Source organism: Microtus pennsylvanicus, chromosome 9 (assembly GCF_037038515.1).
Source record: "Microtus pennsylvanicus isolate mMicPen1 chromosome 9, mMicPen1.hap1, whole genome shotgun sequence".
Classification (NCBI taxonomy): Eukaryota; Metazoa; Chordata; class Mammalia; order Rodentia; family Cricetidae; genus Microtus; species Microtus pennsylvanicus.
Genome location: NC_134587.1, coordinates 46211820 through 46234316, shown reverse-complemented (window position 1 = coordinate 46234316; position 22497 = coordinate 46211820). Strand labels below are relative to the sequence as shown.

At 53.1% G+C, this 22497-nt stretch overlaps 1 protein-coding gene across 1 annotated transcript; it reads right to left on the bottom strand.

Moving 5' to 3' along the window:
- Positions 1 to 2800: 2800 nt before the first annotated feature.
- Positions 2801 to 17771, bottom strand: Prdm12 (PR/SET domain 12). The gene is made up of 5 exons (XM_075984460.1): positions 17549 to 17771; positions 15483 to 15673; positions 13899 to 14054; positions 5010 to 5121; positions 2801 to 3216 (listed from the first exon to the last, which is right to left on the bottom strand). The coding sequence occupies exons 1-5, from the start codon at positions 17769 to 17771 to the stop codon at positions 2801 to 2803; spliced, it is 1098 nt and encodes a 365-aa protein (XP_075840575.1).
- Positions 17772 to 22497: the final 4726 nt, after the last annotated feature.

The window sequence follows — 22497 nt, the reverse complement described above, 5'->3', positions numbered from 1 at the left end:
GTCAATCACATGCAGGTCCTGGGTTCCAACAATGCCAGCCTCTGTCTACAGCCTTCTCTGCTCTCCAACAGATGTATCCCAAGAGGCCAGTTTAAGGGGAACACCCCAGGTTCTGGTTCTCCATTCAAGAGAGCTGAAGTTAGGGGAGTATAGGATGGGTTTGGAGGGAGGAAGGTCAATGATGCTCTCTGAAGCCCGGAGGGGGATGGGCACAAAACTCACAAAAACCAGAGGTCAAAATCAATACAAAGTCAAAGTACATTGTGTCCTTGTGAGATGTGAACTAAGCCCTTTGGACTGAATTCACAAGTTGACCTTTATTCTGTGGCCTGACCGTCAGGATCATGATCTTTGAGATCAGACACCTGAGCTGAAACCCTGCCTTGCTGCTCCTTGGCTGAATGATACCGACACATGGTTCACACGGACATCAAATAAAAGGGCACTTGGAAAGGGAAGAGGGGACTCAGCTCATCAGTGTGTGGGGAACACTCCCAGGATGCACAGGTTCGAATGTCTAATCATGGGACTAGTTCACAGACAAATGTGCATGCCTTTGTAGGGGGTTGTGCTCTTGGAGAAAAGGGCTGGAGGTTTCTGCTGGGGGTGTAAGGTGTGAAGCATTTCGGTGCAGACCTCCACCTGGTGTGCAAACTCCTCGGGATCACAGTCCACATTCCTTTATCTTTGCATCCCAGGGGCCAGGCCGTTTTCACACCTGTGCAAAAGCAGTCTAGCCTGTGCCCAGGCCTGAGGCGCCTGTGGCTGCAACTGCAGTACATTGCCACCAGGTGGGTTCTGGAGCCCAACAGCGTTACCTACAGAGAGCGAAATAGCTTGCTGTTTAAAGATTTCCTGCTCTGTGACCTTCATTAAGGTATGTTAGTGCTGTCAACCTGACATGATCCAGAATCACCTGGGAGAAGGGCAGCTGAGCATGCCTGTGGGGGATCACTATGAGCATTAATGGAGGTAGAAGGACCAGCTTCCTGCAGATGGGGCTGCTCCCTGACCCAGATCCTGGATGGAGGAAGGGACCAAGCGACAACGCCTTCATTCTTTCCTCCCTTCTGGATGTGACCAGCTGCTTGAGGCTCCTGCTGTTTTAACTTCCCTGCCTTTGTGTAGTATACCTTCTACCGAGATAAATAGTCTTCCTTAAGTTGTTTTTGTTACTGCTGTCCCAGTACAGGACGCTGAACCTGGAAATGGGTGTGGTGAATTGCTTGGTGATCCTGGTACCCCCTCCCCGCCCCCGCCTCCTGAAACCTCTCCAAGTTGGTAATGAAAACAAAAACTTCTAAGTATAGGTGAGTAAATTATACCTTGGGGAACCTGTACTGTAGCCAGCTAAACCACGAGAATTCTCTCCTGCTCCTTCTGGGTTCCACACGCTCGGCACCGTGGCTTCTCTTAGGGACCGGATTTTCCTTACAGAGGGCACAGCAGTGGATTTTAGCAGTAGAGGAACAGCTACTACAGCCATTTCCATCCTTTCCCCACTTTCTGTGTTTCCAAAAGTCTCAGGAGTGTGCACCCATTCAGGGGCCAAATGATACATGTTCCAAGTAATTTTTATTTTAGAATACAAGAGAAGTACAAATGTATTTACAGTTGTACATATACAATCAAATAATATATATCACAGTTTCGTAAATATCATCTTAGATAAACATTTACAAAGTTAAAGTGACCATTTTCTGGGAGTAGAACACACTTTTTTGAAAACTCTATACATTTTATACTTTTGTTAATATTATTATAGTTTTGTGTTTTGTTTTTAATTTTACAAACGCCCCGGTGTGCGGAAGGAGTGTGTTGGGGGGGGGGGGATTAGGGGAATGATTCTGGTAAATGACAAGGTTTGAGGTGACAGCAGAGGGCGCCCACGGTCGGAGCAGGCAAAGGCTTGGACAGGGGCGTGTGGCAGTGTGGGCATATGGGGACGAACCCTGGGCCACCCGAGCGCCTCAGAGGGCTTTCTAGACAGAGAAGCCAACCTCGGCTTCAGACGGCCCTGTACGGTCGATCATTCTCTTGTTTGGATGCTTAATAGGGCTGAGGGTGCCTCTCCATTCCTAAGCTCGAAGACAGCACAGCTTAAGAGGGGTCTACCTGGTCTAACTCCCGCGTTCTACAGATGGGGAAACTGAGGCTCCAAAAGGGACAGGGTCTTGCCCAGGGGCTATGGTGAATGTTCCTTGTGTCTTCACTATCAATTTGCCCAGCACACATCAGAGCATATTGGCGTCTGTCCTTCCCTACGAGCCGGGTACTGGGGAAAGCAGCCTGATGGAGAAAGCAGGGACCAGGACGAGCAGGTCTCTCCGGGTATGTGCTAATCTAGCCTTTCAGCCCAAATCGCTGCCAACTGTCACCGAAGTTCTCTCCACTCGCGACACATCAAGACACCATTCCAAGGGGGCAGAGATGGGCACGGCCCACCCCAGACCAAGGAGGTGGCTTTCCCTTCCACTCCCAAGTACTAAGCTCTCTTTGGAGATCGTCTGTCCCTCTCCTGTCATCCACGAGAGAGATGTTCGCGTGGGGGCGCGGTCCTGCAGGAGGGAGACTCCGGGTTGGGACCGGATGTGTGGACCTGCTCCCAAGAAGAGGCCACAGGGCAGCCACACCAGCCGGGTGGCCTGGCCAGAGGACGTCGCCCCTCGGCATCTTCCTCTGCGAGATGTATCAGAAGTGGGTTCCGGGTAGCAGGCGCCTCGGCGGCGCCCGACGCGGGGGTCAGGTCCACCGCAGCGGCGGCGGGGAGGCGCGTGCGCGTGGGGCGCGTGCGCGGCGCTCACAGCACCATGGCCGGCAGGTGGTGCGCCGCGGCTGCTGCTGCGGCGGCGGCGGCGAGCGCGGGCGCGTGCGCGTGGGGCGCGGGCAGTGCGGGCGAGTGTGCCTGCAGCGCGGCGCTGGGCGGCCGGTGGCGCGCGCTCTTCTGGTGCGCGCGCAGGCCGGCCAGCTGCGAGTAGGCGCTCTGGCACACCTGGCACTTATAGGGGCGCTCGCCCGTGTGCAGGCGCACGTGGTTGCGCAGCGTGGACGACTGGCTGAAGCGGCGGTTGCAGAAGCGGCACACGAAGGGCTTGTCCAGCGTGTGGATGCGCATGTGCGAGCGCAGGTTGCTGCGGGAGTTGAAACCTCTGTGGCAGATGACGCAGCGCATGCGGCCCGCGGTGCCGGTCGCGGAGTCCGCCGGGTGGAAGTCCTCTGGCAGCGCGCGGGCGGAACGCGGGACCCACGGCGCAGGCGGGAGGGAAAGAGCAGCCCGATTAGCACCCACGCCGGCTGCTCCCGGTCCCCGTGTACTCACTCCCTTGAAGATAGTGGGCCACTATGACTGTGGTCTAATAGCAGTTACATTGCACCAGGACCCAACCTGGGAGGACTTGGTGACATAGCCCCAGGAAACCTTAGCTTTCTCATCTGAAAAACGGGAGGCAGTCCGGGTAGGTAGAGGCAAGCGGATCTCTGAGATCCAGACCAGCCAGGACTATGTGCAGAGACCCTGTCTCACAAAGCAAAAGGCGGGGTAATGTCAGGTGGGGTAGGTGGAGCCTGGTGACCAGAATTGGATTCCGTGGACCCACGTGGTGAAGGAGAGAACTGACTCTCACTAGTGGCCTCTAACCTCCACATGCGCGCAGTGGCAGGCATGCCTAGATGCACACAAAATATGTAAAATGTAAAAATGAAGTTTTTTGTTTGTTTAAAGGTCTCGTAGGACCACTAGGGGCTAGTAGGATTTTGCGAGTTTATTAGAAACTCGCAAACTAAAGTCAACGGAAAAATTTTCGCTATGTTTAGCTGTAATGTGAAAAATGCCTGGGTCCTAATAGGCTACACATAAAGGATTGCAACTATAGCAACCCTAAAAAGCCCTCTCATCTACTCGCTCACAAACATTCACGGAGGACTGACTCAGTGTACCTAGGAACTACTGTTTGCCCATTTTCTCATTCCAAGTGGAGGCAAAGAGCACTCAGGGAAATCAGTGCTCTGTAGACACTAGCCCGTGATCCTTGGGCTGCTCTTTCTTTCTTTCTTTCTTTCTTTCTTTCTTTCTTCCTTTCTTCCTTTCTTCCTTTTTTTTTTGCCGTATTTTTAGACGGGGTTTCCCTGTGTAACTTGCTCTGTAGACCAGGCTGGCCTTGAACTCAGAGAGCTGCCTGCCTCTGCCTCCTGAGTGCTAGGAGTAAAGGTGTGCACTAGCATGCCTGGCTTGCTTCTCTTAAAAACAAAGAAATGAACGAATTAATAATAGGGCATAATGACACACTCCTTTGATCTCAACATTGGAAGTGGAGGCAGGAGAATCAAGTTCAAGGTCACCTTTAGCTACAGAATGAGTTGGGAGGCAGCCTGGGATACACGAGACACACTACCTTAAAAAAAATGTCCTGAGAGTTTTGTAGAGCCCTGAAAGGTTTCATTCACACTGGAGAAATCCAGGTATCTCAGTACCAAAAAGGACACGGGTCTTGAGCCAGTGGCTTCTACTGTGATGAGCCATCTCAAGATACACGGGCTCGTTCTGCCTGCTATACCTCTTCAAAACACAAGCCATGCAGCTGCTTGATGCCAGGCTCTACACTAGGACCTGGACAGAGCTAAGAGGGGACACAGAGATGCCTTCACCCCAGGCCTTCTCTTTCCAGATGAGGAAGCTGAGGCACAAAACCAGTCTCGACACCATACAGCAGACTTGAAACCAGTATGTGGTCCTGCTGTTCTGTCCAGCACTCCAGACACCCCATCACCTTTCTGGAGTTTGCCCATCTCTGCCTGCCGACAACCGATCTGGTCCAGAAAGCAAGACTGCCTTTTCTGTGCTCAGCCTGTGCCAGCTGCTCTGGAAGAAGTGGCCTTATTTGACCAGTAGATCCCATGTGTATAATGCCACTGGAGGTTGAAGCAGGGTCCTCAGAGACCAGAAGGTTCCCTGTCCCCTAGCACTCCCCTCCTTGATCATTGTCACCATGACCCCATGGGAGAATACCTACCATGCTTGTTTTTCTTCTGCTCCTCTTCCAGGCCTGGCACACCAGGGATGCCCAGGAAGGTGTTGTGGGAATTTCCGTACCACACCAGCAGCTCCTGGTCCGGAGGGATCATCTGCAGGGAGAGAAGCAAAAGGAGGTCAAGGAGGTGGCAGCTACCAGCAGGAGGCAGGGGTCTCTGCATACCCAGCCCTGAGAAATCAAAGCTGGGGCTATCCCGCTGAGCTATCCCAGACACGCTATATAGCTATTGAAGGCCCCAGGACATTGTCCCCTCGGTCTTCCTCTCTTTGCCCAGGTCATTTTATCATTTCTGTCCTAGCTTCACACAAAAGGATCCAAATCGATAACTGTAATGACAAAAAAAAAAAAGGTGGGGGGCTGGAGAGATGGCTCAGTGGTTAAGAGCATTGCCTGCTCTTCCAGAGGTCCTGAGTTCAATTCCCAGCAACCACGTGGTGGCTCACAACCATCTGTAAAGAGGTCTGGTGCCCTCTTCTGGCCTTCAGGCATGCACACAGACAGAATATTGTATAATAAATAAATAAATAAATAAAGGTGAAGAGGGTACCATTCAGTGGGGCCACTAAGCAAACATACCACATGCAACAGAGTTAGTGCAAGAGGATTACTGGGAGAAGGGGAGGGAGAGAGTGAAAGGCCATGTCAGAGTGGGGACATGAGAGAGGCAGACAGACAGACAGACAGGGAAGAAAGAAGAGCGGCAAGAGAGTGAGCTGTGCCTGGGGGACACTTTTAAGGGGTGCACATGCTGCACAGCTGATAATGGAAAAGCACCTGGCGACGGGTGATGACGTAACTGTTTGGCAGCAGAAGCAGGCTGCTGCCGTGGTGCAAACTCACCATACCGCAAGAAAACAAAAGGAAAAGAGCTCAGGGGTGGAAAATAGCTCAGTTGCTAGAAGGCTTGCTTAACACACACAAAGGCCTGGACTAGATCCCCAGGTCTGTGTGAAACAGTCCTGGTAGTCAGTGCCATCCCCAGTACTCGGGCTGGAGGCAGGACTGTCAGAAGTTCAAGGTCCTCCCTGACCATGTAGACATCTTTTTTTTTTTTTTTTTTTAAATATTTATTTATTTATTATGTATACAATATTCTGTCTGTGTGTATGCCTGCAGGCCAGGAGAGGGCACCAGACCTCATTACAGATGGTTGTGAGCCACCATGTGGTTGCTGGGAATTGAACTCAGGACCTTTGGAAGAGCAGGCAATGCTCTTATCCTCTGAGCCATCTCTCCAGCCCCCCCATGTAGACATCTTGAGAACAACCTGTAACACATGAAACTGTCTCCAAAGGAAGAGGAGTAAGCCTGACAAGCAGAAAACCTAAAAAAATTTTCTTTTCTTCTTCTTTTTAGTCCAGGGGAATTAGAGTTAGCCAGCCCTCAGGGTCATCAGACTGAGCCAGATGTTTCTAAGGAGTGTGGACTGTAGGGTACCCTGTGGCTTCACCCCGCCTGATAATATTCCAGAAGCGGCTCTTATCCCAAGCGCCTGAGGCAGCATGGAGTCACACGTGGCTCTCTTCCCAGCACAGGGCTCCCTGCAGGACTCAATGCGTGTGACAGGTGCTAAGAAAGAAACCTTGGGATTGACAAACACCTACACCTCTGGAAACACCGCACAGCCTTAAACAAAATGCTTCTCCGTGTACTAGGCCCGTCATCAAGAAACCCAGAGCAGCCCGGTGGTAGGAGCGCATGGATTTCATACCAACATTTCAGAGGCAGAGGCAGGCGGATCTCTGTGAGTTTGAAGTCAGCCTGTCTACAGAATGAGTTCCAGAACAGTCAGGGAAACTGTCAGGGAACAGAATGAGTTCCAGAACACAGAGAAAAAGAAAAGAAGAAAAAGAAAGAAACCCAGAGCTCATGACCAGCCAGACTCTGCTGCTCTCAAGAGAATGATGACATGACGGTTACTAACCAAGGGAGCATGAGGCGACTATCCAAGGGACCTGCTCTCTGGACCTCAGCCAAGACGGACAAACAGAGAGACAGCCTGTCTCTCCCCAGAGGCCGGCCTGGCCCTCCATAACGCTGACCATAGATACCGGAGGTCACTGTGTGAAGTGTCCAGGGAAACTCAGACAGCGCCTAACAACTTTGCCTTGGTCCTTCTTGGCTTCTCTTTTAGCAGAAGCACAGGAGACCGTATGAGGGAGGACTGGGGAGATAGCCCAGTTAGGAAATATTTGCCTTGTAAGCCCATGAGGGCCTGTCTGGAAAAGTTAGGCTTGGTGGTGTACATTTATAATCCCAGTGGAGACGGATCCCTAGAGTTTGCTGGCCAGTCAGTCTAGACTAATTGCCAGGCCCTAAGCCAGAGAGAGATCTTGTCTCAAGAAACAAGGTGTCTGGGCAACAGCACCTGAGGTTGATGTCTGGTTTCCACACACTAGTACATACACACAACACAGTATACACACACCATACAACACAAGCATACACCATACGCATATACACAACACAAATATATATACACATGCACACACAACATAAGCATATACACACAACAAAACACAAGCAAACACACACACAACACAAACATACACACAGAAGAACACAAGCCTATACACACACAACACAAGCATAAACACACAACACAAACAAACATACACAAAACCACAAGCATATACACACACAATACAAACATACATACACAAAATAAGTATATACACATGTACACACAAAGAAAAATCACATGGCATTCCACCCTTGAGTGTCTGGAGCCACCCCAGAGTAGTGGTCAGGGAGAGTTTCTCCCCTTCCATGTGAGCAGGAGAGTGTCGGGTCCACCTTCCATGGAGGGAACCCACAAGAGTCCCCAGACCATCCCCCAGTCTCCAAAAGGAGAGCGAGCTGTGACAGGAGGGGAGGCCAGGAAGCTACAGGTGTCTTGACTGCTGTTTCTCTACAGAGACTCAGCCTAATGTCACCACGTCCCTTCATACCAACCCATAGCCCCTGGCCTCACAGCAGCCCAGGAGCGAGCGTGTGGCCAGTTCCACTGGGGAGGTTAAATATGGAAAACAAGTATGCGTCTTTCTAAACGCAAGCAAGACGACACAGGGTCTCAAAGATAACAGGCAGCTTGGAACCTGACCCTAGAGCGTAAGTCCTTCAGCATCTCCTCACCGTCATGGTCACCATCCAAACCATCCAAGACCGAGGGCCAGAGCTGGAGGCCTCTCCTTGAAGAGGAGGGAAGAAAGGTCTGTGGAGCCCTCAAAGATGCGGATGATGGAATTCGAGTATTTAAATATTGATTGAGGGTTTTTGTTTGCTTTTAAAGATATGGATTCGGAAAGAGACTACTGTTCAAGACGGATCTCGTGTCCCCAGGTCCCTGTGTGACTGACTTGTATATCCCTCGAAGGCGGCCTCTAGGTCACCTGCACACACGCTGTAGGAGACAGCTACAGAGGGCCCTGCTCAGTCCTGGAGTCGGGGCTGTTGGGATCACTCAGGCTCTGTACCCGCCAAGCACACAAGTGTGTCTCTTGGCCTCAGTTCTCTCTATGGTAGAGCACAGCCGTCCCTATTTTACAGGCCTCCCTGAGAGCTGCTGCGAGACAGGACCACAGACACAAAGCCTGCTGTACTACAAAGCTGTGGAATTGCTGCTCACTCACTGTTTTCCTAGCTTGCCAAATCCCCAGAGGAACTAGCAGTGATCTGGGCACTTTGAGTCACTGTAATAAAGCCCAGGGCCGTTGCGGGGTGAAAGTTCACCTGGGACTAAGCACAGGCATGGGCTGGGGGCGTACCTCAGTAGATGGAGTGCTTACTTGGGGCGTATGAAGCTCCGGGTTTGGAGCTCAGCTCCACTCGAGCATGTAAACCCAGCACTGAGGGGGTAGAGGCAGGAGATCAGAAGTTCAAGAGACCCTCTTCGTCTAGATAGTGAATGGCTGGTCTCAAGACCCGCCTGGGCTACGTGAGACTGTATGCCTCCAAAATAAATAAGCAGGTTTTAGAATAGCGACTCGGCAGTTAAAAGCACTGGCTGCTCTTCCAGGGGACTTGTGCGGTAACACACAACCATCAGTGACTCCCGGGTCCAGGGAATCTAACACCCTCTCCTGGCCTCCAAGGACTACAGGCACACATGTGTGCATATACATACATGCATGCAAAATATGCATACATGTATAATAAAATAAATACTTTTAAATTTAATGAATAAATACTAAACTTATTTTTTTATTCAGCTTTAAAAAAATGAAACTCCACGGGAATACGGGTCTAACTGTGCCCCAGTAACGCCATTCACCATAATGGTGAGTCTCTCTCTCTTCTGACCCCATGCCAACTGTTGCCTCTGCCCCTCTGGGAGTGTTTCCCCCAAAATGAGTCATTTTGAGACTTTGAAAAAAATGCAGATTTAGGCTTTAAGAGAGAAATATAAAAAAAGCAGTATGACTTCTGGTTTAACAAGATCTACTTTAGAAATGAGCTTGTATTAGCCAGGCATGGTGACACGCGCCTTTAATCCCAGCACTCGAGAGTTCAAGGCCAGCCTGCTATATAGAGAGAGTTCCAGGACAGCCAGGGCTGCACAGAGAAACCCTGTCTGGAAAAAAGAAAACGAGCGACAACAATCCTAAGACTTTTCAGGAAAGGAAACCCGCTAAGGAGAATGCGCTAGAGCTGGGAATGAAACATCCCTAGACAGACGAAGGCTATGAGCAGCCCCCAAGTCCCCTTCACAGAGAAAAAGGACTAAGTGTTGCTTTGACCTTGAGAACCTGGAACCCCCTGCCTCTGGTCTCCACTTACTAAATACTAAAATTAATTTTTTTTTCAACCTGAAAAGTGAAGCCTGTGGACATGTGTTGGGGGGTGTCTGAATGTGTGTCTGATGTGTTGGAACCCAGGATCCTCCAGAACTTGCACCCTCTTTTCTGAGACCCTGAAAGTCTGTGCACAGACCGCATCAGTGCACTGAATGGCCACAGCCCCTGCAGGCCTCTCAGGCACTGCTCCTACTGAGTGCAGCTGGTCCAGACTGGAAGGGCTGAGAACCCAGATCAGCTGGTCACTCAAGTTTCTGGTCTGGACATGCCACGAAGCAAGCAGTCCCCAAAGGAACTGATCCCCATTTGGTGAAACCCTCTCTGTCAGGCCCATTACCTGATTCTTGCTGTCAAGCCTCATGACCCCGTGGCTAGTTCCTAACAGTCGCTCCTTAACGCTAGTCCTACCGCCCATTTCAACGACAGAAGGGCAATGACAGGCTTTCAGGTTTGCCTTCTTAATACAAATTCATGACACCCCATTGAACACGCTCCCGGGAGGCTCTGACACTGCCCTTTCCCGGAGCGACACAGAAGCATCTCGGTGTCATCTGGATGATCATCCGTTTCCATTGTGCGCAGATGTCATGACACAACAATTAATAGAGCCCCAACAAGAATATGCTGGCCCGGGAGGCCACACAGCACGGCCAGCCACACTTTAGCTCTGCAGCAGATAGGCTGGCGTCCAATCAGAGTCTCCCCAAGCTTGGACCTTCATTTCTTCATCATTAAAATGGGGACAGGAGCTGTAACGAGGCTCAGGAATAGAGGACCTATTCGCTATGTATAGGGCCCTGGGTTCCGCCCATGGAACCATGAGAAAAAGCAAAATACGCACTGGGTTCAGTCCCCACTACAAAAGCAAGAAGTTGCTAAGGCCCTTTGGAAATACTGTCGGTGTAGTGTCGGGGCGTGAGAAGTGCTCCGGGAAGCATCATTAGTGGTGCTGATCACTAGTGATGGTAATCGTCAGAGCCACTACCGAGCAAGGTCACAAGGAAAATGGTGCTTGTCCTCTGAGTTGAGAAAAGAGATGAGGACCTAAGAAAAATAAAAGACGCGGCAGCCCCGAAACTAGAAGAAACGAGAAGGCCCACATTTCAGGGCAACCATTTGCCAATACAATACAACGAAACAGAAGCAGGAGAGACTGGGGTTTTTTTTTCCCATTGTAAAACACCCAGATGGGGGTGTTTGGTTAGTGTGATAACAGACTCCTCAAGCCCTCCCTTGCCATGGTCTCTTGCTTCCTTGGCGAGTCAGTTTTGCTTTCCTGGAAGAGGTGGGTCCCTATGGACACCCATCACCCAGAGAAAGATGTATTATTAATATTTAGTATACCCTTGTTTTTTGCTGGGTGCTGCCAAGAAATGTGGTTTGAGGCACCTGAGGCACGATTGAGTTAGTGTCCACGCAGAAGCAAAACCAGAAGGCTGAATGCCCGCTCCCCAAGTCACCCCAACTTGGAATGCAGAATTTGTAGCAGAACTTGAGTGTTGGCCTGAGTTTCCAAATCCAATCACCTCTGTCTCCATTAAGTGATCCATAACATTATCTTTGTGGAATGTTCTATAGCAGCAATCGAGTATTCTTCCTACTGAAGAGAGGCATTTCCCCCCTCCGTTTTGGCAAGCAATGGGTTACTGTTATGAAATATAAATACTGCTTGTGAGTGGCAGGAAGACCAAGTAAACAGATCATGGCAAAGGTCCCTCTCTTGGCTAACAGCTCCCTCTTCACACACACACACACAGAACAAACAGATGATTATTCAAGACTTCCCAGGAGCCGCCTGGGTGAGCAGAAATATGTCTGGTCATACCCGGAACTACAAGTAGAATTCTGACATTGTTAGAAAATGATTTGAGAGAATTGTTGCTATGAAAAAAATGTATCCAGCTTCATTTATGAAAAGTAATTTTGAACCAGATAGAGTAGTGAATGTCTTTGATCCCAGCACTCTGGAGAATGAGCTGGGTGGATCTCTGTGAGTTTGAGGTCAGCCTGTCTTCATGGTGAGTTCCAGGACAGCTAGGGCTACCTAGTAAGACCCTGCTTCTGCCTCTCAAGTGCTGAGAATAAAAGCATATGCCACTACCACCCGGCAAAAAAAAACAAAAAAATTAAATAAAAGTAATTTGAAATTGTCTTGTGTTTCCTTGTGCCTTACTTAACAGCCCCTTCTTAGCTGGATAGTTCTCTCTAAACACTGTGATTCATGTGGGAAGCATATGTATGACAGATACATCATATGTGGGATAATGTGTGTGCCACAAAGATGTGTGTGTATGGTCCATTCTTTCATAAACTTAAATTTCTGTTAAACATAGATGAACTTTTTCTCCTAATCATACAAATTGTAATCCCTCTCTAGAAATATTCTTTACCCTCCTTGTCCCCTGAATCATACTTCTGGATAAATATCATTCACATGTCCTGCTCTGACTTCGATTCCCAGGCCATCTGTTTGCTCCAGCTTTGAGCCCAAGTGCCAACAAGATATAGGTATTCTTGGCCAGCCTCCTGTGTCTGTGTCCACGTGCATGTGTGTGTGAATCTGTGCATGTGTGAGTGTGTGTGTTTGTGTGTGTGCATGTGTGTTTGTGTGTGTGTGTGTGTACAGGTGTGTGTATATGTGGGTATAAAGGTATGCGGAAGAGAGCCAGAAGGGTGAGAACGCAAGAGGATGTACTTTGCTATGAGAACGTTCAGCTGCACCAAAAGCCAATTCTAGAAGGTAGCAGTCCAGCTGGATGGCCACAGGAGTCATGCTGGTCCTGCCTGAGCTACTTCTGGTACTAAGCTGACACTCCTCAGCCCTCCTAGCATTTCCGAACTCCAGGGGCAGACCTGCCTGTCTTTCCGTACTCTCTGCTTCCTGGTTTGTCTTCCTTGGACTAACGTTCTGCTGTGACCCAGGACCTGGCCATACAAAACCTAGATAAAGTTTATTCTGCCACCATCCCTGTCAAAGTCCCAAAGGTCTGGTCATTCTGGAACAATAAAACTCAAGTCCAAGAAGCTAGCAGGCCTGGACAGGCTAGAGAGCATGATGTGTGGGAGCCTTCTAAAGTGGACAAAAGTGGAACCAGGGCCAAGGCCTTGGGAGAAAAGGGGGGTAGTCCTGAAGGTAGGAGATGCCTGGCAGAGACAGAAAAGCTAAAGGCATCTGGGGAGGTGGTGAGGGAGGGAGCAGTGGTAGCCAAGGCAGGGTGGGGGAATGGGGGTACAACAGCAGGATTCCTTGAACAGGGTCTCTTGGCATGCAGCTTGGCTGTGTCTTGCCCTGGCCTGGATGTGGGAAGTTGTCTAAATGCTGTGAGAGGTAGCAGGGCTGTCCCATAGCATTTTCCTAGAGTTTGCACTTTTGCTAACTTGTTTTGGAAGTCCCTTGGTAGTGGGGCGGGTCAGGGGCTTGGCTGCTCTTCGAGGTTAGAGAGCAACTTCAATGAGTCGAACTTGAGACTCCTTTCCTCAGTAACACGTGGGGGGGGGGACGGTGTTCAGAGCTCTAGGCCACCAAGCAACGACAGGTTTCTGTGTTCATAAACTCAAGATTCTCCTTGTGTGAGGGTCAGCACGTGGGAGACCTGACACAGGGAGCTATTGACTGTCTGCAGAATGAGAGACGACACACAGCTAAACCTCCATGGACATACGTCCTTTATCAGAGCCAAGTGCAGCCCCAGTCTGCTTCTACTTGGTGTTCTGCTACATTATTCTACCTTGTGAACCCCTGCACACTCTCCTCTGTGTCCAAGATATTCACCACATGTTCAAGCTCCGTCTTCTCCCAGCTATATCACAAGCTTCCCATACAGGGCATACTCCTGGCAATCACAGCACAACAAGCTTCCCATACAGGGCATACTCCTGGCAATCACAGCACAACAAGCTTCCCATACAGGGCATACTCCTGGCAATCACAGCACAACAAGCCTCGGTTCGGAGCCCAGACAGAACCAGTTGGGCCAGCACCAAAGTCCTTCTGTCTTCTTTGGCCACAGAACACAACTGCTTTTGCACACTCCTCACCCTGTGACACGTCTCCATCTGTCCCTGTGCGTACCTCGATGGCCTTGTAGAAGATGCTGGTGCCAATCTGGACCACCTCCAGGTTCTGCTCCTGCTCATTCCGGGCACACTTGATGTAGGTCATCCAGCTTCGGTGGTCTTCCTGGCTGGCATCGATGAAGTAGCGTACTGTGCCATCCTCGTTGAATACCTGGGCACAAGTGGAGCAGTGGTGGGGTGAGACAGGGCTGTGCTGCCTGTGTGGCCCAGGCCAGACCCATCTGTAGACATTCTCCTTTCTCCCAACAGCTCCAGGAAGTGGCTAAAGCTTTTGTTAGCTATTCTGTTCAATCCAGGAAAGCGAGGTTAGCGGGCACCGTGACTTGTCTGGGGCAAGGGGCAAATAAGGAGTCAGTCTTCAGGGACCCACATGCTTACTATGACAAGGATCTGCCACCCCCAGAAGAGAAATGTCCTCATGAGATCCCTAAGCAGGTGACATGCTCTTCTGCTCCCTGTCCAGGTTTGCTGCAGAACCTCAAAGAGGGAACAAGAGTTTAAGAGGCAAATCTAGGTCGCCAGGGGCTCTTGGCCTGGTCTAAGCCCTTATGTGAAGCTAACAGCTAAGGGTCCTCAGAGCTCAAAGCACACGCTAGATTCCTGATGGAGCAAAGGCTGGAAGACACCCACTAGGTATCCAAAGGAGGGAGAAGGCAAGGCCTCCGGTCATCTCTCTGCTCTCTCCCTCCAGTTCCTCTGAACAGCTGCAGGTATCACACTGATCTCCTGCCAGGTGGGGCTGCTAGGGTGGCAGCAGGGGGCGTAATGGGATTGAGTAGTAGGTGTACCATCTGGCTACTGTGCCTGTGCAGGTCTGGGGAGGAGGTGAGCGATGGAGGAGGGCTACTACTGGGCCAACTTTGTCCTAAGGGGGGTGTCCCTGGCATCTGACACTGTCAGAGGTGGGATAGAATCAAAAGTCAGAGATGGAAGCCTTTCAGATACCCATTTCCTCCTGCAAAATGAGAATAATAATCCATAGGGCTGAGGAGATGAGCTCACATCACAGCCCGCAGGCTGGGGAACAAGCCTGCTGACTCAGCCTTCAGCCATGGTTATTTTGGATGCCACCAGACCTGGGATTGGGAAAGCTATTCTCAAGAAACGCCCAGCTTCCACTGTCCTCTACTCCAGCCACACTTCACCATAGGCCAGCGCTGGAGACCCACCTTTGCTGCTTCTAAGGCCAGGGAAAGAACGTGGGTAGCTTGGAGAAGCCCGGAGAGCCCTTCTTCCCAGCGTCTGCACCAGACCTCCCCTGAATCTCACACTCAGCCGCCCTGAATCTCAGCACTTGTCACAAGTGAAGTGTGGCTAACAGTCTTGCTTGGGAAGCTTGGAAGCCAGAAGGGTCAGATATTTTTCCAAATCAGGCAAAAGAGAAAGAACCATTGGCAGAGAAAGCTACAGGACAGGAGAGTGGTACCCTAGAGAGTGTTCAAAGGGACAGCATCCACAGCTCCAGAACTGAAGCTCTGCTATGGGCCAGATAGGGCTCTTTTCTGACACCGGTGGCTACAACCCTCGAGGGGGCCAGCCCACTTGTCCACCCGAAACCGTATCCAAAGCTCTGGCCTACCTCCCACATCAGATTGTTGTTCTTGCAGAGATCCACGTGCTCCGGGGCAATGACGCGGCCGGTGAAGGGACCCATCTCTGTGCCTGCCTTGATCCACGTCTTGGAGAAGATGCCAAGGCCCTCGCCTGGGATGGAACTCTGAGCGATGATCACTTCCACCGGCAGCACCAGGCTGGACAGCTTCTGCACCTCTGCGGGGGGGGGGGGGGGGGGGAGGGGATGGTGTTATAGGAACCCTGTCATATTTGCTCAGAGAAGGCCCTACCCTTCTCATCCAGGACACGCTCTCCCTGCTCAGCTCTCCCTGCTCAGCGCACAAGCAGTCCCAATAGGGGCGAATATCTCCAGTAGCGCGCTATAGTATCTCCAATAGGGGCCTGTGTGCAGAGGTTCAGTCTTATTTTGCAACCCAGGACCCCTGTGCTTTCTAAAAGTAAGCGGTGCCTCGTGATTTATTTATTTCTCTTTTGGGCGGAGAGTTACTCGGGATTGAAGCCAAAGCCTTGCGCATGTAGCGCTCTGCCGCCGAACTGTCTCAGCAGTCCTTGGGGCTCATTTCTACAAGTCTTTACACAAATTCTGCAAACATCCACAGCCTTCACATCGCCTTCCATCGCGGAAAAGCTTAAGAACCAGTGCGGACGCATTGTGTTTACAGACAGGGAAACTGAGGCCGGGCCTGGCGAAGAGGTAACGTCCAACCCGGGGACTCTTCCTTCACTCAGCCTTGTTCCTGGATGCTCAATTGCTGCCTCTGGGCTCACTGCGTGTCTCCCGTGTCTCCCGTGTCTCCCGATCGTGGTCAGCACTGAGGACAGATCCCCAGCTCGGAAGGTTGCACCCGCGCAGAAAAAAACACTTGCTTCTGCAAACTGAGCCCAGCTCTCCTGACATCACCCCCTGCCACGCCGGTGTTCCACTCTGCTCCAGGTTCTAGAGTGCCAGCGAGGCCAGCACCCGGATCAGGCGAGCTCTGAAGTCGCCTTTTGGGAGAGGAAGAACCAGTGGTCCCTGGCTCCCAGAGGATCCCCGGTGGGGCCTCTGCAGCAGGGGTGGGAGCGGCGAGGCGCACAGGGGCGGCCTCCTTGTCTTACAAGGTTCCCCTCTAAGCTACCTGGGAAAATACCCGGCGAGCCGGCCGGCTGAAAGGGGGGGTTAAACGGTGTCCATTGCGAAGCGGCCGGCAATTTGTCACGCTGTTAAAGTGATCGCATTCATTCGGCTCCATTCGAAAGAAATTGCTAATTCTAAATTCATTAGCCCTGGAAGAAAGCTGTAGCAGTAAATTGTATCTCAATGCGGAGGGGACTTGTTTAAAAGGGGCCGAGGAATTCTCCTTACAAAAAGGGAGGATTAGATGGTTGACATAGCGTGAATGGAAGTGGAATTAGTCTTCACGGTAAATTAAGAGAGGAACAGCAATCTTAAAGGGGAAGAGAGGGCGACACTCAGAGACGCCAGCGCTGGGGAAAGATATTGTTTGCGGGGTGACGAATGAGGAATAAGAACTTGAGACATCTTAAAGAAAAGGAACTTTCCTCGCTCTTTCTCTTCCTCGCTCTCTTCGGCTTTTTCTCTCCTGGCCTGCCCGCCCTCCGCCCCTTACCCGCCCCGGCTGTCTTTTAAAGTTTTTGGTTTAAGTGGGAACTTTCGCGGGTCAAGCCCAAGTTAACCAAATGAATTTAAAACCCGTTCTTTTTGAGTCAACTGCTATTACACGCCCAGTAAGGCTTTTAATGCCAGGAAACCGAGAGCCTCCAGGGTGGAGGCTGGGGTGGGGAGAGAAGACACAGAAGAGTCTAGCTGACCGAGGTCGGTCGTCTAGGTCGCTGGGATTTGTCCTAGAGCGCCCTGCGTTCCTAGCTGCCTCCGCTCTGCTTCGGTGTGGCTATTGCAGCCAGGGTTTGATCCACGGAAAAACTAAGGTGCGCTGATCAGGGAGAGCATCCAGATTGGGGGCAGGAGCCCCAAACCCAGTGTTCCCTATCTGGCCACCGCGCCGGTAGCCTGAGAATTGGGGATAGACAGGAAGAGGGAAGGAGAAGAGCCCCGACGGCGCGACTCACCTCCTGAGAAGGACTGTGCCAGGACTTCAGCGGTGAAGGCGGTCTTTGGGCTGGCGTGGTGGCTCTTGTCCTCCAGCAGCTGTTCGCCTAACACATTGCGCCATCGGCCATATAAGAAACTGTGCAGAATGTCGGAGGTGATGACCTCTGCCAACGCCAGCCCCGGAGTCTTCAGCCCTGTTTTGAGCACCAGGGCCTCAGCTGGGAGCACAGAGCCCATCATGGGCGGTCAGGAGCTCACCGTCGCTACTAAAGGACGGCTGGGTGGACTTCAGAGAGGTGGGCAACGAAGAGGGAGCACAGGAGTGAGAGGAGAGGAGTGCGCACAACACGAGGGAGGCGGAGGGAGAGGAGCCGGGGGAGGATGCTCTAGGGAGTGAGTGGTAAGGGGGATGGCTGGGAGGAAAGTGAACCAAGCGGGAGGTACACAAAATCTGCAAAGATGGTAAAGGGCTGGAAATCCGCGGGTGGAGACGGGGGCGGGTACCAGGAGGGGTGCGGGATGAGTGGGAGGTGAGTGACCGCCGAGAAACACCGACCAAGGGCTCTCGGTTGCCCACTCGCCTCCTGCACATCCAGTCAGGACCGTCCTCCCCTTAGCAAAATCTCAGCTCCTTTATAGGAGCCGCAGTGACCCTCCTAATTGGTTATTAATGACCCCCTGACGTCGAAGGACAGACTTGTACCCGGCCAGGCTCGAAGGAGCCTTCACCGACAGCATGAGGGGCGGGGGCAGCGCAGACCGCTTAGAATAGTCTCCCTCTGCTCCTCCCTCCCCTCTGGTCCTTCCTCCTCCCCTCCTCCTCCTCTCCCCGTGGGAAGCTCCAGGCAGGGAGGGAGAATCAGCCCGCGGCCGGGAGAGGAGGGGTTGGAGAAGGGGCTGCGACACAGCGAGGCTCTCCCATACTCCAGGGACTAGACAGAGTAAGAGGGGACTCATGACTGCGAGTCCAGAGTGCCCCCGCGCCCACCTGTCCCAGACAAGATCCTTGGTCACTACGGTCCCCGGCCAGGCTTTCACCTTCCTAACACTGCGGGCCACTCCCTGGGCTGCGGGCAGCTTGCTGTTCTCCTTGACCAAGCCCAGTATCCGGTCGGGTTTTCCTCTCTCCCTCGCCCCCACCCCTGGGCCCTGCTCTCTTAGAGACTTCACGTCCTAGGCTGCCACAGCAATTCATATCTCCTGCGCTGGCAGAGCTACCCACTCCGGCTTTGGCTTCGCTTCAAACGGGGCTCCTCGAGAGCTCTGCTGGTGGAGTGCAGCCGGTGCAGAGGGCTGGTGAGGCGGAACCACCCGCTGCCGTCGGGGCTGGATCTCACCTAGGATGGCTCCTAGCACTAGGAGTACTAGGTTGGGCTGGAGGATTGTGAAGGCTGACCCACTTCCACGCTTGCCATCAGATACTCGCATTTGTGAGATACTCTGGATGAGTGTAAGGTGGGAATTGCAGGGACCCAAAACCAATGCCTCAGAAATTGTAGGCAGCCCCGGGGCAAACCCATCTGCTGGACTCCGCTTTTGAATCCAGCTACTGGGATCTGGGATCCTAGAAAACTGCCAGGCGTTTCTCTTTCCTATTAGTCTTCCAATGAATGATCGTTCTTTCTTTCCTGGCTCCCTTCTCTTTCTTCCTCTCCTCCCGCTACCCACCTTGCCCCAACAGCGGGTTCTATAGAGTCTTTCCAAGGCACCTGGGAGCCAGTTCCACACCTCTTCCAAGGTTGCTAAGTCGGGAAGACCGCGGCTTCCTGCGTGGATTGAAGTCTCCTGGATAGCCTCAAGATTCCCCCTTCCAGCTCCAGAAACAACCACATTGGAGGGGCACTGGGGACACTTCCCCCAATAGCACAAGTCCTCAGACTCCCCCCCTCCATCCGCCGCTACAATTTTATATGGCGCTATGAAAAGTTCCGCAGCCTACAGGCTTGTGTTAGGTCTCCACTGGATAACTAAGACTCTTCAGGCCTTCGACTCCCTGGGACTTGGGCGTGGGTCGTGATGCCAGCGCAGGACTAGGACTTGAACCTCACCTTGGCAGGATCCTATAACCCCAGGAAAAGAACCCTTTCCACCACCAGCTTGCCAGCCAGCGCTAAGCCTGCCTGGATCCTGGCAAACATGGGATCCCAGGTCTCCATAACCCCTAGTTGGAGCCAGTGGTCTCTGGCGTCCTCAGCCCGGCAGGCGGGAGACTAGAGCACCAAGGCGGCGATAGAATATCTTCAGACGCTGAATCCCTGGAGCCTAGAGGAGAGTGGGTGTACCGGGCAGGGAGAGGGACCAACGGGCAGGGCGCCAGCAGAGGGCAGCGCTGCAGAGGAGCAAGTGTTGCCGGTGGGCTGGGGTTTCTTGCAGATGCCGCCGGTGAGTTAAAACGGTTCGCGGAGGGTTCCAGCCTGACAGGGAGAATGGAATCCAATGTCTCCGTGGCAAGGGAACCTGACCGGCGCCTGGATCTTGGCTTCTGTGAAGCCTAAGTGGAGAGGAGGCTGACTGGGCAGAAGAATGCCAGGTCTGGGTGCTCAGCTTCCACCTCCGGAGACTACCTCAGCGCTCGAAGGAAACTGAAGGGAACTGAGGACAGCAGACCATCCTGGGGACAACCCTTCGCTGGGCCTCTAGGCTCCTGTCGGCAGTGGTTTGAGTTGGACTATGTGCTGAGGTTTCCTTCCAACTTGTCACCCTTCGATTCCGGTGGCTTTCCCCGGAGCTACAGAGGATTTTTAACAATTCCCTCGGCACACTCTACGTGAAAAGCTCCCGGGACCAGAGTCCTCCATGCCTGGGGCGAATTCGCGTTCCAGTCCCAAGATCGAAGTCAAAAGACAAAAGGACCGAAGGCTCAGGCTACGAACAGGGCTCCCCATTACTTTCCTTAGGAATCCCCAGAACCTGGGGAGAATATTGATGGAGGGAGGACAGGAACCAAAGCAACCTCCTAGCTGGGGCGCCTGCGGACCTGGGACATAGTCGCTGCAGTTCTGAGCTTCTGGCTAAGTGATAGTACCATCTGGCCCCATGCTCTCCCCATATCAAAACCTGTAGGGAAGACAGCCCACCCGGATCTGAGAGCAAAGCCCTGAGCTTGCATCTGCTTGCGTGGAGACTTCGAGGGGGAAACGCTGCGAGTTCACAGTGGATGAATAACTGGGACCCAGGCGCTGAGTGTGATTGCGTGAAGACCCCTCCCCTGGACTCGGCAGGGTCGGAGCTCTAAGGCGCCGCCCCCGCCCCCTCGATCGCGCCCGCGGACCTTCGCTCGGCGATCTCTTTAATATTCATGGGCGTTAATAGAGAGGCCCCCAGTATATCGGCCCATTGTGGGCGGCTCGTAGGGCTTGAATAGACCCTGGCCCTCTTTCTTCGCAGAGGCTTCCCGAGGGGCCGGGCCAGGAGTGAATGGCCCTGCTTCCCGCTCCTCATCCACCCCCACCCCCTTTTCAGGGACAACATCTTTATCCCCGCTGCTGCCGGGCCGCCGCTGCCGCCCGAGCCCCATTCACTCGGCCCAGGCTTCGGGCGGAACGAATCAATCGGCCGCGGCTCTTCGGAGGTCATCCCTGTCGCCCGTGCCCCACCCCCAAGTCCTCGGGAGTGGGGACAAGAGAGGCAGCAGCCGGCCAACAGACCCAAGAGCGAAGGGACCCCAAGTGGGTTGTGGAAAAAACGGGGCAGGATCGGGTGGGAACCATCAGAAGAGGTGGTTGACCCAAGGTGCATCAAGAGGGTCTCAGGACCCAGCAGCCGGCAGGACCCGGCTAATTCCACTTGTTGCCTCTGGCAGAGAGCCCGGGGGACCAAGGCAGTGGTGCGAGCCGGTTTACGAGTCCCGCGTCCCCTCCAGTAACCCGCACGCATCCGTTCGGGTTCAGCTTTCGCAACCGCGAGATCAGTAGCGCGGGGAGCAATCCACCGCTCTGGTTCAGCCGAAGGGCACCTCGGTTCCTCTTGGTGAGACTGGGTTTTGCTCCTGAACACCCAGATTGGGTCAGCTCTTTGCATCGGGACCAAGGCAGCGTAGGCCGAGTTACAGCTTCTGCGCCAGCGCCTGGCGTCCCGGTCCTTGTGCCCAGGGCGCGAGGCGGTCAGGCGGGGCCGACTCGATGGGTCCCCGCCCCTCCCGTCCCAGAGGCCCTAGGAGAAAAGAAGCCCATTGTTTGCGGAGAAATACATTTTGGGGGCCCCCGAGAGAAAGCTCCTGTTTTGAACTTTAGAAGTCTTCTGCCCTTGCCCCTCGCTGGGAGAGATTGTCGTCGCCTCCACCCCCCCACCCCCGGGGGGCCTCGGAGCACCGCCTCCTCCCAAAACATCTGCCGGGGGAAAATCCACCCTGGAGGGCAGATCGCGCTGGCTTTAAGCCCTGAGAACTCATTAAAAAGATATTAGTGGCGGGGGCAAGTCCCGCACAGGTATCGATCGACTGGAATGAGCCTGAGGGTTGGGGGGGGGCGCAGAAAGCGAAGAATGCGGCGGATCTGTGTCCGGAAGCCCCACCTGGGCCCAGCCTTGTGCATTCTGGCCCTGCGACTGGAGATTGGCCCCTGGCTCTACGCTGAGAAGCCTTCTGCTGCTCCTGTGTTGCCTTCGGCGGCCGTCCGTCCGGCTCTCCAGGCCACCCCGGCCTTGCCAGCTCCAGCCAGCTCCCTGCTGTAGCTCGTGGCTCGAGGCACTCCCCCACTCTTCATCCCAGGCTCCAGGTCGCTGTCTATTACTGCGCTCTCGCCTTTCTCAAACCCTCTAGGTTCCCTCCACCCCCGCCCCCCCAGGGTTTCTCTCTTTCTCTTGAAGTCTCGGTTTGTCTCCTCTACGTCTCCACCGTGGCCCAGAAAATGGTCTCTTTACAGGGGCCCAGGTGGACTCCCCACCCCCGTTCCTATAGCTCCAGGGCTGCCCGGCGGGCACGGACAAAGGCGCGACGGGCTGCCCAAGCCGGGTGCAAACACTTGCA

Excerpts from the sequence above, each read along its gene's own strand:
- Prdm12 (XM_075984460.1), bottom strand. The coding sequence starts at position 17,771 with ATGATGGGCTCTGTGCTCCCAGCTGAGGCCCTGGTGCTCAAAACAGGG. Across the intron at positions 15,674-17,548 it reads GGCACAGTCCTTCTCAGGAG|AGGTGCAGAAGCTGTCCAGC; the intron begins GTGAGTCGCGCC and ends CCCCCCCCGCAG. Across the intron at positions 14,055-15,482 it reads ACAACAATCTGATGTGGGAG|GTATTCAACGAGGATGGCAC; the intron begins GTAGGCCAGAGC and ends ACTTGTGCCCAG.